Source organism: Protomyctophum parallelum (assembly GCF_964188405.1).
Source record: "Protomyctophum parallelum genome assembly, chromosome: 21".
NCBI lineage: Eukaryota > Metazoa > Chordata > Actinopteri > Myctophiformes > Myctophidae > Protomyctophum > Protomyctophum parallelum.
Window position 1 is genome coordinate 28,395,503 of NC_139713.1, and position 15,241 is coordinate 28,410,743.

At 38.1% G+C, this 15,241-nt stretch overlaps 1 protein-coding gene across 1 annotated transcript; it reads right to left on the reverse strand.

The window, feature by feature from the left end:
* Nucleotides 1–947: 947 nt before the first annotated feature.
* tescb (tescalcin b) lies at nt 948–8,876 on the reverse strand. Its single transcript, XM_083793492.1, has 8 exons — nt 8,645–8,876; nt 7,007–7,076; nt 6,644–6,724; nt 5,595–5,734; nt 5,351–5,412; nt 5,006–5,113; nt 4,592–4,639; nt 948–3,871 (listed from the first exon to the last, which is right to left on the reverse strand). The coding sequence occupies exons 1-8, from the start codon at nt 8,706–8,708 to the stop codon at nt 3,794–3,796; spliced, it is 651 nt and encodes a 216-aa protein (XP_083649618.1). The 5' UTR covers nt 8,709–8,876; the 3' UTR covers nt 948–3,793.
* Nucleotides 8,877–15,241: the final 6,365 nt, after the last annotated feature.

The following is a 15,241-nucleotide window of genomic DNA, read 5'->3' on the forward strand; positions in this document are numbered from 1 at the left end:
AATATCAAAATATCCCAAACAAAATAAAGTACCTGCAGAGAGGATTCATAAACTATGGCAGTGTGAAAATGAGAACAATCTGTATCTATTGAATTGGATTAGCATGGGTAAGTGGTCTGGAATTCTACAGTTAGTTTTAAGTTATAAGAGGGAAGTGACGTCAACCGTCATAACATAACATTGTAAAATTATGTGTTTGGTGTCTTATAATCCCGTAACGGATGGGTCTTGACTGAGACAAGGGATGAAAATAAAAATGTATTCATTAATTAATTGTCTATTTATTGTACAATGTACTAAACTCTTCTGTACTAAATAAATATTAGTTACAAAATTCATAATCAGTGTCCACAGCAATCACATTTTTTGCCTTTTATTTAAATGATGTATACAAAAAGTTACATACAGGTATATATAAATGCTAAAGGTGCACAATATAACCCTAGATTGTATGTGGCTGGCTATAATTCAGTATGATAAGCAATTGCAAGAAATATCTCAAATGTAATTCACCATGCATACCTTCATAGAATACACATTTTGTGAAATACAGATGACAGATAAAAATAAAACCTCCAAAACAAACATTAAAAACATTGAAACTGTTTTACATGTTTTGGTCTCTGGAGGGCAGCATAGACACAGTGTAAATGTAAATGCATCTGAAACAGTTGTAGGTTATGTTTGATGCCAAGAAATTATAAGAACAGAAAAATGTATCTACACAGTGCCATCAAGAGCTGTTTTATGCAAGTTATTTTCAGGCACAGGTTTAATTAATTAAATGTTAACGTAGGCATGGGTTTAAATTTATACATTTTTGTTAAGGGTAAGCACTGTTAATAGATTACATTTAGGCAGGCGTTCAGTGTGGTTTTGATGGTCCAAGGGATATAATAATAATACCAAAATAATAATAAAAAAAAATTGTTTTGACCTTGCATAAAGATTAACTGACTCTAATGATTGCCAATATCTCTAGATTCAATACCCTGACTCAATGCATCCATCTTATTTACCTAGCAATGCTGTTGTAATTATAATATTCTTCATTAAGCTAATCATAAATATGAATTAATTTGTGGCGTAATAGAAATAATGCACTCAAGGTTATGCTATACTGTGGTAATGGCACCTTTGGCCTTGTACCTACAACTGCAGTACACATACACCAATGTCAGTATCTCTCAAAATAGCACTCTTGTTTTGCATTGACAAATTATAGAGCCACATACCAAATGTAATCTCTACAGTTGCACATAAAGTATAGGAAAATCCTATGCTATGCTGCTGGAAATAAAATACACATATAGGTGATACATGCTATGTAGTACATGTTTTTAATCTATTAACATGAAACTGTATAGCATTTTGTGCATGTCATAATATGTTAAATCTGTGAAAATATCAGATATTGCAACCCCATGTGGTTGTAGATCTGAGTATTTTTTGCCATTTGACAACAAAGTATATAGGGTTGATCATTCCCTGTGACTTCAACTCTCAGTATAAGGCCCAAACCAAACCAATGATTCCCCATGCAACTCCTTGCAAACAAACAGTTGCGAGTAGTTGCATGCAACATTATCCCCAATGGCAGTTGCAAGGAGTTGCATTGGTGTGACATGTCCTTAAAACTGTTTTGTTGCATTGGTGTGGTTTGGGCCTAAGAGTAGTGAGTACTGATCTGTACTCTTAAAATGTGTGCTGTGGCGTTCTGTAGATTAAAGATTTAAAGGTCAGACATGAGTAAGAAGAAGAGAGCTCAGCTAATATGCAACTACATCAAGAGGCAGTGAATTCCCTCTTAACCACTTTAGATCTATAAAAATAGACAATCTACAAGTTCCCAACACTTCACATTGTAATGCTTTGTGAGATTGTAGATCTGCCATTTTCATTAATTGCCCAAAATAAGCATGCCGGGTGGAAAGTGGTCAAACCAAACCAATGTCCAAAAGGCCTTAATATTGGTCCAATAATGAAACAAATCTCTGAGGCCCACTAAGATTTCAAGACAATTTCTGTTACATTGACAGTGTTCTTCCTGTGAATGACCTGGAGGCTTTACCACATGAGAAACACCAGATACATTTTATTTTTACAAATAATAATATTTTTGTATCACAGGAAACCCTCAATGTGATCGTTGAGGCCTTCACCAGAACAGAATTATGAGTCTCCACAACACCATGAAAGGACCATGAAAAGGTCATCCAAAGAAATATGTTTAGATGCTACAATTCTAGCACATAAATTAATAACATTGATTGATACATTCTGTGATATCAATGAAATTGAGTTCCACTTTGTATTCTATTGTTCCTTATACAGTGAGTGTCAAAACTCTTTTGGTTCAGTGATGCAGACTTGAAATGGCTTTTTGAACACAATGATTTGTATTTGCTGAATATATTGAGAAAGCTTGGGATACGCAAACAAAGTATACAGTTTTTTTGTTTGGCTCTGTTACAAATAATAGTTTCAATGCTCATTTGTGTAAAATGTGCCTCTTGTGCAGCTTTCACTTATTAAGAAGTAAAAGTCAATTTGTATAATAATCCTATTTATAATCCTGTAAGGGATGGGTATTGATACATTCATTAATTCACTCAGTCATGAAGAATATTCATGAAGGGAATGCATTTGATAATGAAAACTAACAATGGTGATACATAACTTGAACACCTCTTCTCCATTTACCCAATTAGTATCCTCAAAAATATTTTATTACTATTTTGAAAATCACGTTTTATCTTGAAGAGAAATTTCAATTCATTATGTACATGTAAACATCTGAAAATTACCATGAAAGTGAATATAGGAAAGGCACAATGACTTCCATTTCATGGTGTCTTAAATAGTGCAAATACGGGGTGCAGAGCATGCAACCTTTTATATGTGTTTTAGTGTGTCTTTGACGCTTTCGTTTATTTTAAGTGTCACATTTGTAGAGATGTGAATCAAACGTTTGTGTTCTGTATTATATCATGCTAATATTAATTTAAGTAATAAATATATATACCTGATTACCATATTTGCATGCACACAGAAATGCTGTCTGTTACACCGGGGCTCCACTGCAGCCATTGGGCGTCCATCAGCGTCGCCAACGTAGGGAATGTTCCCTTTTTAATCAATGAAGGGTGAAACACTGCCGACGATTGCGTTTGGATGGCGTCTGGACTCTGGACGGCATCACCCATTCACCCCGGTTCATATTTTGACGCTGTCAAAACACAACGCGATGCAACGCACATAGTGGAGCCCCGGCCTCACTCAGCAACTTCATTATTACTTTATCTGACAGCAGTATTTGGTTTGTTGCTGTAAGTTGCTTAAAGACCCTAGAAACTTCTTAGTTACCATAGCAAATGCATAGCAACAGCCCAGAAACCAGCATTAAACTACATAGCAACACTACAGTACTATGTCGAGGGAACATACTCCCAACAACCACCAAGAATCATCAAGCAACAGCCTTGCATCTGCCTAGTGTACAATAGCAACTGTAGTCATACCCTGGTGACGACTCATATGGAATAGATTGGCTATATATTGTATCATATAATATAATGTTGCTAAAAGAATATTTGAATGCTAAATCCATACCATCCATATTGCTTTCATATTTGTATTTGCATAGTTATCAAAGCATAAGTCTAATGCACAAAGAAAAACCTGGTGTCAGAGGCATCTAGACAGCATATTATTCTATATATTATCAAAACTAAATATGTGCACACAAACTTAACAACTTAGTCCAATTGTTGCATATATAAATATATGGGACTCACTTGCATATGGTTGTCGTGTCCATATTCAAAAAGCGGATACTCATTCTTGATTCAATATCAAAGTCATCCAGTAACTGGAAAGGAGATATTGAAATCAGTATTTGTGAATTAATGATGATGTGGCAATCATTAAAACAAATAACTCATGGATATCCTGTTATTGAGTCAATACTACATTGGAGATGAAGGAAGAGGCAGCACGAATACCGGAATGCCAGTTTACCAAGTCGCCACGGCGAAATTTCTTCATGAATGTCTTCATCGTTATGCTAACATGCTATCTTCATTAGTGTAGTATGTCAAACTCACAGATGTTATAGTTCATTTCCCAAGTGATCAAATTATTTTCTGCAATTAAATGGTCAGCTAGATCATGATGAAAAACTTCATGTTTAAACTTTTAGCATTCCTACTTTCTCTAGTGTTAACTCTAAACCACTATCCTCTCTCTTACAATTCAATGCAATTTAAATGAAGGTGAAGTAAAACTAAAATGCACTAAATCGCGGCAAGTTGGTAAACTGGCGAGTTCTCCGGATACCTGCAGCACTATGGACCACTTGGTTGAAACATTGGGTTGTCAAAAAATATGTTGTATCGTTGTGTCTACGAGTCGTGCGGCCTCTTCCTTCGTGTCTCCAATCTTCTGCCCCGTGATCATCACCTCTTCAGCACTGGTGTGCACCCTTACATCTTGTTTGCTTACTATCCACAATTAACATTACCTGTAGTTTTTAAGTACACTTACAGCATGCAATTATGAAAATAGTACATTTAGGCATTACTGTACTTACCTTAACAAAATGCTCAAACGTGATCCCCTCATAAAATTCATCAGGTTCCTGGGAGTAGAAAATACACTTAATGAAAATGCTCAGACATTATATACCGTACTTAAATGTAAACAAATACAAAATAAATACAGTTCCAACGGCCACAATAGGGAAGCACACGATTAACTTTAATAATTTAAGGTACAAAAGATTAACATTTTGATAGACTCATTAGTTGTTTGCACCTTATACCATTAAATTATATTGTTTGCTTCTGTATCTTATTAGTGTTCTGAAGGTGAGAAGCACCCATATTACCGTTGCTAGTATATTGTTAACTTGTATTCTGAGAGCACCAGCCTCTCCAATTGTGGAGAGTCTGAAGTGCAAGAGATTCAACTCAAACGAAACGTGATCTTGACATAGCTTCCATACCATATGACCCATTGAAATACTGGCCACCTCCAACATGGCAGCATCAGTAATGCCCTTGGCTGTGTCCTTTCCCAGAGCTCCGCTGCGTGATAGCAGTTCCTCCACCACCTAAGACAATTCGCATCCACGGCAGATCAATGACAGCAATCTCCACAAAAGATCTGACCTTAAATCAAACTGGTTGTGGCACAAATAAGATTCCAACGACAGTGGTCAAACTGACCTCTTAATCATTATGTCATAGAATGATAATATTTTGACGCAGACACAATAATAATATTAATAAAAAATAATGTAACAGTACTTATTGTCATCTGTAGGGTTAATGTTTAAGCGCAGGCTTACATGTCTATATTCCTCGAGGGTTATTTTTCCATCATTGTCGGTATCATGCATGTTGAATAGAACTGTCGAAGAAGGAGAGACTGTTACAGATGACCATTCTTCTCGATTAGTGAGTTAGAATGTGATACTATCTTGCAATGATTTTACACAAAGGAAATAATCACATTTTATGTATTAACCATAACCACTAAAACCCAATATCCTATTTTCATGATTGTGATCAGCCTGTGTGAGGAGGACGTACATCTAAATTTCTCCTTCCGGATAATCAGACGCTGTTCTTCTGTCACATGCACTTTTGGAGGTCTGAAATGGGACATGACCACCAGGAACTCTTCAAACCCAATCTCATCCACTGTCCCCTCACCATTCTGTCGAAAGTTTCTGCAGAGACAAACATTTCCATTAGGACCATATTTGACACACTACTACTCCACTCACCACCAGTTCTATCTACAGGTATATGTATCCACTTTTATAGTATACATTGTGGAATGGCTGCTTGTGGTGTCAATTACAGCAATTCATTTACATTTGACTATGCAGTAAATAGTACAGTATTTCCCCTCTTAAATGTGTTCATAAGCATCATTATATAATATTTTGTTTTGAAGTGCATACTGCATTGTAAAGTTCAAATAATACTGTACAGAACTTTTAGATTAGCCAGTATGTATGTTGTATGTTACAAATTAAGTTTTTTTTCTCTCTTTTTGTGCTGCCACCATTAGCATTGACCCCAATGTAAGTGGATGCAGCATAGTACATTTCTCTTCAAAGTAAATATTGATGGTGCTGTTTTGGTGAGTTATTTTCCTTGGTAAATAGGAACAGAAAATGATTTCCCCTCATTTTGAATCTATTGTAGATACATTTTCTCTATATTATAAAACCTCTTGAACTGGACCCAAATTATATGACATAAATGTAAATGTTTAGCTACTAAGCTACAAGCTGCGATGAGCATAATTATTATACAACCTATGAAGTATTAACATATGTGTATTTGTATTGTATGTAATTGTATGTAAGCCTCTACAACTCCCTCTAAAATGAGATGCTGCAACTCAAAGGGCTATCCTCTCAATAAATTCTAAATTCAGACCAAATCTGCTTGTGTGACCACTCCAGACCCCATAATGCTACAGGTACAGTTACAGTAACTACACTTTGAAACTACTTTGTAGTACAAGAATGCTCAGTCGGGTATTATTCTGGGATATTACAGAAAACAGATAAACAATTATAATAAACCTTCAAGTCAAGTAACTCACAAACAGTACAATACTGTACCTTCTGTCAAAGAAGGCCTCTATGATTTGTGAACGGATGGGATTGCATGCCAGATCTGGAACAGTGTTGAAATCCTCTCTCCTTAGAAATAAAATACAAAAGCATGGCTATAACGCTTAGTGTCACCAGTAAGCAAATACAAAACCTGTTAAGCAGGTTTCCATTTCCAAAGAAAATTAAACAGAAATTATCCAGGAAAACAATATTCAAATAAACCAGACACAGCCAAGTAATATGAATAATGTGACATTTGAATAGAATGCTAGTGTTGTTCGGAATGAAGTATAGGCTATATACCACAGAATATTTCTAGGCATTTGTATATGTCGGTATCGGTAACAAAATGCTTAAAGATCAACTTACTGCAAAGTGTCTTCATCACGGCTCAGCTGCCTGAATCGGTTGTGTAAAATTCCAATCTGTTCATAGGAAACTAAGAATAGAGAAGATTGTGAGACATGCTTCTGTGTCTCCTGTTCTGAAAACCAACAATTTAATATCCTCGATTTAATGTGGTTTGTGCTGAGGCAAACCAATTCTGGTTGATGAATCAAATCATATAAGCATAAGCAACCTCTGAAATGGTTCCACAGCCATGCTACATACAGTATGACTAGGGGTAAACTGCTATACCAATAAATAATCGATAATGAATTCAAATAATTGATAATCGATAAATAATCCCTATTATGGGCATGACATTATAAGCTTAAAGTTAAGAAGAAATCTAATGTAGTGAAATGTCTTATATATAGCTCACAACACATAGGGTATAGGTGAGGCCAAATTTCCAACATGTTTCCTCTGGGGGGGGGGGGGGTCCCCAGATGACAGTGAAGTGACAATTTAGTGACTTTTAAGACCTTTGAATACCTGAAAAAAAAAAGATGGAAAGAAAAGAACAGAAAAGAGCGTTCAAAAGTAAGCATCAAAAGTAATCAACACACTATACGAAAGAGATTGGTGATTTGACTGATGTCAAATAATATTACAAGCTCACAAGATTTGCTATTTTCACAATCTATGGAACAGAGTCAAATTTAATTTAATGCCTCAATTCCAACTGGGGTCTCCCAGTTGAAATATGATTATTATAAAAACAAATGCCTTGATTATTCTATTCATGTAGGCTACTACTCGATAGAATGACTAAAAATGATAGTTGCAGGCAGCCATACGTCTTAGGCCTACATAAAGCGATTAGTCAACACTTTTACCATGACACCAGACTTGCCCTTTTGTAAGACTGTAGTACTGTACATGACTTGAGCATAATTATTTGCTTATTCATATTATTATGTAAAGCCTGTTTCTGTCCTCAGTCCTCTTTAGTCAGAAAGATTTGATCTTCCATCTTCTGTCTTCTATTGAGAGCATGTGCAAGAGAGATTAATTAGATTAATTAATTACTTGTAGGTAAGATAAATGATTCACTTGCTCAAATCTATTGGGAATATAGCCTCGCTATTCCAGTAAAACCTGGGATAGCCTGCCCCACATAGTCCTAGTAAAGAAATAGCTCTGTGATTATTTATTTATTAAGCTCCCCTGGCTCTCAGCATGTTTTCTCAAACGTAGATAAACAAGGTGTCTCATCTATTATTAACTGACTCAGGCCTCTGTAAAGTGTTAGGCTCCCCTTCAGCATACTTTCAGTTATTGCATCAGTGTAGTTGTACCCAACTCGTGATAGTCATTATATGCAGCTGAGTGTGCACTGTGCACCACTACCTATTGTATCACGAATTGTTGTAAGTTGCTAAACAAGGCTATCTTGGAATAGGCCGTCCTCTCCAAGAAGACTGTGGCATATATATTTAGAGGTAGGCTATACAATACATACACAGTGCATTCTCATGTGCAAATCTTAATCTGTATCTGTCTGCTACAGAAAATAACAGTGGACAGTGGACACACAGCACGCATGCTTCCATACTTAGTGCCATGAGATCGTGGTGTCAGCCTAGTTTAGTTATGATGAGATACACCATGCATACTCACATCCCGTCTTTTCCGCGAAATCGATGTATTCGTGGCGATCAGGTAATGACTGTAATGCCCCCATGCTGTAGGCTACTGTAACTCCCGCCGACCAATCCAAACGCGAAGCTAGACCGATTGGCTGTAGCCCCGAAACGGACACTGCAGGTCAACTGGCCTGGTTTAGAGAGTATATTAGGATTTATTATCTTGCATCGCTGGTGGCGGAGCTGTACGCTGCAGGCACAGGCAGTCAGACGCGCTCTCTCTCTATAATCAAACCCTCACCATCCTCTGCAAAGCGTGCACTTCCGCAACTCTGTTCCCTGACGACGCCACAGTTTTTGTGACAACAGGCTGCTATGCGGCTTGCATTGCATTATTCATTCATGTGGATTTACTTATTCATAAATAACGGCCCGAGGCTGTCAGCCGGTCGTTTCGCCACGAGGAGTTAATAGGCTATAGTATCTATTATAGATACTATAGCCTATTATAGACTATAGCCCCCCCCCCCACTGTATGTTTCTTTCCCCTTTTTACCTCCTTCATCATGATGAATTCCTGTTCTGTTCTTTGACTATATAGAAGCAAGTGTCTGTAGGCCTACGTTTCTAAATGTTTTGATGAATTGAACATGGTGGACCCTCTTGTAAACAATTCGTGTAATGCTTAATTGGGTCGTCCACTCACAGTTAACAGTCTTTGTATTGAGTTTGTGCTTGAAATGTACTGTAATTCTGCAAACTGTTATTAAATATTTCAATCAATCAATCAAACTTAACTAAATAATATTTTGCAGAATGCTGTTCAGAGTTCGGTTAGCATGAAAAGATAATAATGAGCAGTCAAACTTTCAGAAAGTTTGACTGCTTTATATTTATTATAGTTGATATTGTGGTTGTGGAGATGGGTAAAACATCTTAAAACTAACGTTTTGCTTATTGGAGCAGGAGTAATCGTAGATTAAAATTGGCGGGTGGGCCAAGATGTAAACTGTAAAGGATACATGTGTGAATATGTAAAATCACACCTGTGTGAAGTAAGTGGTGCAACTCCGTGTGGAGATCCCCGGGTCGGTTCCGGCGAGCTGCCCCACGTCCGAAACAGTTGAGAAATGACAGAGTTACCGTGTGGGGGTCCCATTGTACTGTAGGCCTACTGTACTGTACTGTCACACCCGAAATATCATTTATATAGTTAATGTGTGTGTGTGTGTGTGTGTGTGTGTGTGTGTGTGTGTGTGTGTGTGTGTGTGTGTGTGACTGACTGTGTGTTAGGCTGCAACAGTGACACTGTTGCAACAGTGACACTGTCCGAGCAGACCCAGCCAGGGACCCAGGGACAGACACACATAGCTCCTTAATGAAGTGATTGCACCACTTAAAAATGAGGGTATGTAGAGTTGTAGACCAATGTCAAGAGAGACTGAGGTGATATGATTATTAACCATGATTGTGAAAATTATTTAATTTAATGTGAGTAGTACTAGTGGCAGTGGGACTGCATGGGAGCCAGGCTTCAACAGAGAACTTCTTTGGGCAAACAGTCTTCTCTGAGAGAAGACTGTTTGCCCAAACGCAGTCCCTCTGATAGTTTTTGATGCCCTCCCTGCCATTACTGTCCTTCTGTGTTATGAACTGACTCAGTGGAGGAGGTGCAAGCCCATTTAAAACATAATAAATGAGACAAGCATCTGCAAAATGTTTAATACTATCAAAATGGAATAAACTCTACTTTTGAACCGTAACAGGCATCTGTCAAAGTTTAACAATATGCATCTTAGTAGTCCATATTCAAGTGTACTGTGTATCAGTAGAGTCCATGCAGGACTCCCCTGCCTGGCAATATGAATATGTGAAGATGAATATGCTTCGGGACAATAAAGATTATTATTATATACAGGAGTGCCGTTCTTAAACTGTCATGATTCTACAAAAACCTTTTTTTGTAAAGATGATTTTAAACTAGCAATGGTAACAACTGAGGAGGTATAAAAACTGAGTGCCCTTCAACCCCACTGGCCATGACAATATTCCCTCCAAATTTCTCAGAGACTCTCTATAGCCCCAATCATCACCCACATAATAAACCTCACCATCAAACACTTGACAGGTCCCCCAAGATTTCAAACTGGCCAAAGTAACCCCCCTGCAACAAGAAAGGGAGCAAATTAGACCCCAGCAACTACAGCCCTATTTCTATTCTAACTTCTAAGCTCCATCTCGAAAGTGATGGAAAAAAAGAGTCTATGAACAGGTTGAAAAGTATCTTGACACGAAAAAATTAATGTACGAATTCCAATCTGGCTTCAGAACATCCCACTCCACTGACACATGCCTCCTCTATTTGAGTGACCACATCAAACACGAGGTAGATGCTGGCAAATACTGCGGCATGGTCATGCTAGACCTCCAAAAGGCCTCCATACTGGTTGACCAGCTAAAAGCAAATGGTTTTGATAGCACATCAGTGAGCTGGATGCAATCCTACCTGGAGGGGAGAGAACAGATGGTGGAGATTGGTTAGAGTGGGTGACAGTATTATCACACGGAAAGATGAAATTACCTACCTAGGTTCCATCCTGAAGGCAAATCTTTCCGTAATCAAAAAAGTCAACCAAAGAACAAGATTCCTGTACTGGATCTCCTCACTGGTCAACAAAAACACCTTGAAGACCCTAACAGGAGCCCTCGTACAAGGCTTCTTCGACTATGCATGCACCTCTTGGTACCACAGCACCTCAAAGGCCCTTAAAACAAGGCTTCCCAAAACAAACTGGTCAGGCTACTACTTGGCCTCAATACCCGAACTCACCTCACCCCTGCCCACTTTGACAGGCTGTAATGGCTTAGGGTTGACGACAGAGTACAGCATCTTGCAATGGGTCTGGTCCACAAGATTCGATACACCACCAAGATACCCATGTACCTGTCTAAATACTTCCTTAATGTCTTAATGTCAACGAAGTCCACACCCACAACACCAGAGGGAGTTCAACAAACCATGTGCAACCCAGATTCGGCACAAACAAGGGACTAAATTATTTTCGCTTCTATGCCACCCTACCAACAGTCTTTAAGACATGCAAATGCGAATCCCTTGACTCCTTCAAAACCGCTTTCAATGGGCACCTACGGACGGCTGCAATTCAAAACTGGCCCCCGTAAAATATGAATCCCCCACCCACCCTTTTTCCCCTATATGTTTTCTTTTCCCTTTATGATGATTTTCTGATCTTTGGCTATATAGAAGTGTATATTAATTTGTACTTCTATAAATGATTATGATGAATTGAACAAGGTGGACCCTCTTTGTAAACAAGTGTATAGTGCTTTATTGGGTCGTCCACTCACTGTTAACAGTTTTTGTATTGAGTTGTGCTTGAAATGTACTATAATTCTGCAAACTGTTAATAAATACATCAATAAATGTACCGTAATTTCCGGACTATAAGCCGCACCTGAATATAAGCCGCACCAGCCAAATTTAGGGAAAATCCCATATACAAGCCGCACCGGACTATAAGCCGCACCGGACTATAAGCCGCAGCTACGTTAGCTCAGAGCCTGAGATGGCTCTGCGTTAGCTGTAAAAATCCATAGATAAGCCGCACCGTTGTATAAGCCGCAGGGTTCAAATCATGGGTAAAAAGCCGCGGCTTATAGTCCGGAAATTACGGTAATCAAATGGTGTTTGTTTGTGGAGCCTGCTTTCTACTGACACTGGGCCAAATTGCTTTTTGGTGTTCTGGTGCCTGCATTTGTGCTTTCACCTACTTTCACCTATTCTAACATGCCCAGATGATGAATGTGTTAAAAAAGGAGCAAATATACAAAAAACAGGGGCAATCATATTACATAGGAACTGGCTATTACCTCTTAAGAATGCAAGGTTCTTATTTTAATCAATCCAATCACCTATAAAGAATTTCAAATAGCCTTGTCAATTCATTCTTGTTCTCCCAATTAAGGTAAACCAATCCGTCCCCTTGAATGCACAGCATAGCCTTTTAAACAGTATGACAACAAACCCCGCCCTTAATTGAAAACAAGTAGCACCTGACTGATCCCAGCCCTATTAACAGGCAGGTACATACATGCTGTGATTGCCAGATGAACAGTGAAGTAGATCACTTAGAAACAAGGGAATTGCTTTTCAGGTGAAAGATTAATCTACTGTGATGCTTTATGAGTATTTGGTAGCACTGACAACTAAGAGACTATAGCTGGTTGAAAGAGTTACAGCACTGGAGTTATGTTTCATGTTTGAAAGAGTTGCTATGTTACAGGAGTTATGTTTCATGTTTGAAAGAGACAGATAAAGAAGACAGCCTTTCTTCCTAGATTGAATTTAGTCGTAAATGACTGTCATTAAACACAAAGCTGCTCACCTTCTTCAGGTGGGTCCAGTTCATTGGGCAAGGTGCGGGAATTGGGAAATGGATAGCCCTGACAGATGTTACTCATATGGGCCAATTACTGACCTCAGCATGACTGATAGCTATCAGTCTACTGATAGCCTCACCGTCTGTTTTGGTTTTGAGAAACCAAGGCATCACACTGGCCTTAATCTCCACCTCTCTGGGTCATAATCTCAGTCTGTTTCGAGTCAGCCTTGGTTTTTACTTTGTCTGTGTTGGTTCCCGAACTTCCCATCTGTGATGTTTATTTTCATTCCATTCCACTTGTTTTATTTATTTATTTTAACAATATTTCTATTTGAAGGCTCTCCTGTTTCAAGTCTAGCGTGGTTTCTGGAGCTAGCATCTATATAATAGTTTCCTATTCTTTACAAATGTTACATGAGATATCAATGTAGAATCTTGATAATGGTAATTAACTCTGAGAAATGAGAATTTACAAATGTAATGTTCTTATACAGTGGCTGCGGTGGTCCTCCGATCTGCACCCACTGAACTAACCATTAGGGCATTTTGTACTTCGGATAATGACATGTCCAAATATGCCAGGTTGGAATAGGTACGACTGTCTGTGAGTCTTAACCAGTGAAAACTATTAAGAGTTTGTGACTATAAATGACTGCTAACATTGTTTTCATTGGAACTTAAGACAGGTTATTTATTTCCATTCCCAGAAAAGTAATGGTTTTAGACATACAAGGATTTTGCTTGACAGCAACAATATGTCTTTCCACCAGTGTTTACTCAGTCTGGTGTCTGACCTTGCAGTCTGCACATTAAACTTCAGATGGAGACATGCAATGCCATGTCATCCTTGGAACAACATCAATACTTGGGCCCTAAGAGTGTCATGACTGTGTCGCATGTGTTCCCGTCGTCCCTGTGTGTCCTCTGGTGGTTTTCTCCCCTGGCCTGTAGATATCCCCTTGATGTGAATCTGTCCTACGTGCGTCCAGCACGTCTACTCAATCAATTCATTACCTCATGTGCATTTATCCTGTGGGTTTTGTCTGCCTCATTTCCTTTTGGTGTTGTAACTCTTCTGGACAGGATACCCCTTTTGGAATTCTGTACAGTAAAGTATTAAAAAAAAAAAAGTATGCTGCTATATAAATATTTGAAGTTTTTCAGAAAACTTAGGTCAGGATTTAGAAGGTGTTTTCGGCCTCAGTCCAAAATGGGTTAAAATTGTGTTCATCTTAGCCATTATACTTGTATTTCTGTTTATAGTATTCCAGGAGGTTCACCAGCATACCCATTCTGTGTAATCCACCTTTCCTGTATGTTTTCAGTCTGTGTGCTAAAGTTGCTCTTGCTCCCTTAAGCAATACCTCCTTGTAAAAGACTGTTGAGGGCCAGTGCCGTGGGCCACATTCAAATTTCTTTTTTTTTTTAAACATAATTTTGATTGAAGGACAGGATAAGATGAGGATGAGATGAGGATAAGAAGAGATAGAAATAAACCCTTCTAGTTTTCTGAAAATAACAAACAAACATAACCTCCGACCCAAACTCCTCCCTAAAAACTGTAGGCTATTTGACAGTAATGAGAAGATACAATGAAGCGGGCAAAAAAGGACAACAAAAACAAACAAACAAGTGTATCAGAGGAGATGACAGCATATATACACTTGCTGGTCCAATATATTATAATTATAGTATTATACACAGATAAGAGAATGCTTAAATGAACCTAAATCATACAATTCTCAAGCACTTGAGCCACCTGGAGCACGGTCTGAGCAAGACTTTTTTGTTGATTGCATACAGAATTATCTCGATGTGTACGTTTCTAAGCCACTGGGGGCTAGATCCAGATTTTTTTTAATTAAACCTTTATTGATTAATTAGCACAGATATCATTTGAATTATCCATTATTATGAGAATAATACATGAAAATTCAGTCCAGGAATGTCATTCAGAATTCTGCAACACAGTTGTTCATTATTGTTACCCATGTGTAGTATTACAGCATGCCACAGAGTGGCGCCATTTTAACAGTTATAAAATGTCTCAATGCAGAAAAGACAGACTCTAGTGACAGTCGTCTAAAAGGTTATCTCAAAGGTTAGTGTGCGTGCGTGCGTGCGTGCGTGCATGTATTAAAGTGTTCACGTGTATCCCAGATTGCCAGTATACACTGATCTTGATTATTAATTCATTACAAACTAATTGTTACAAGTTTTAACTTAAA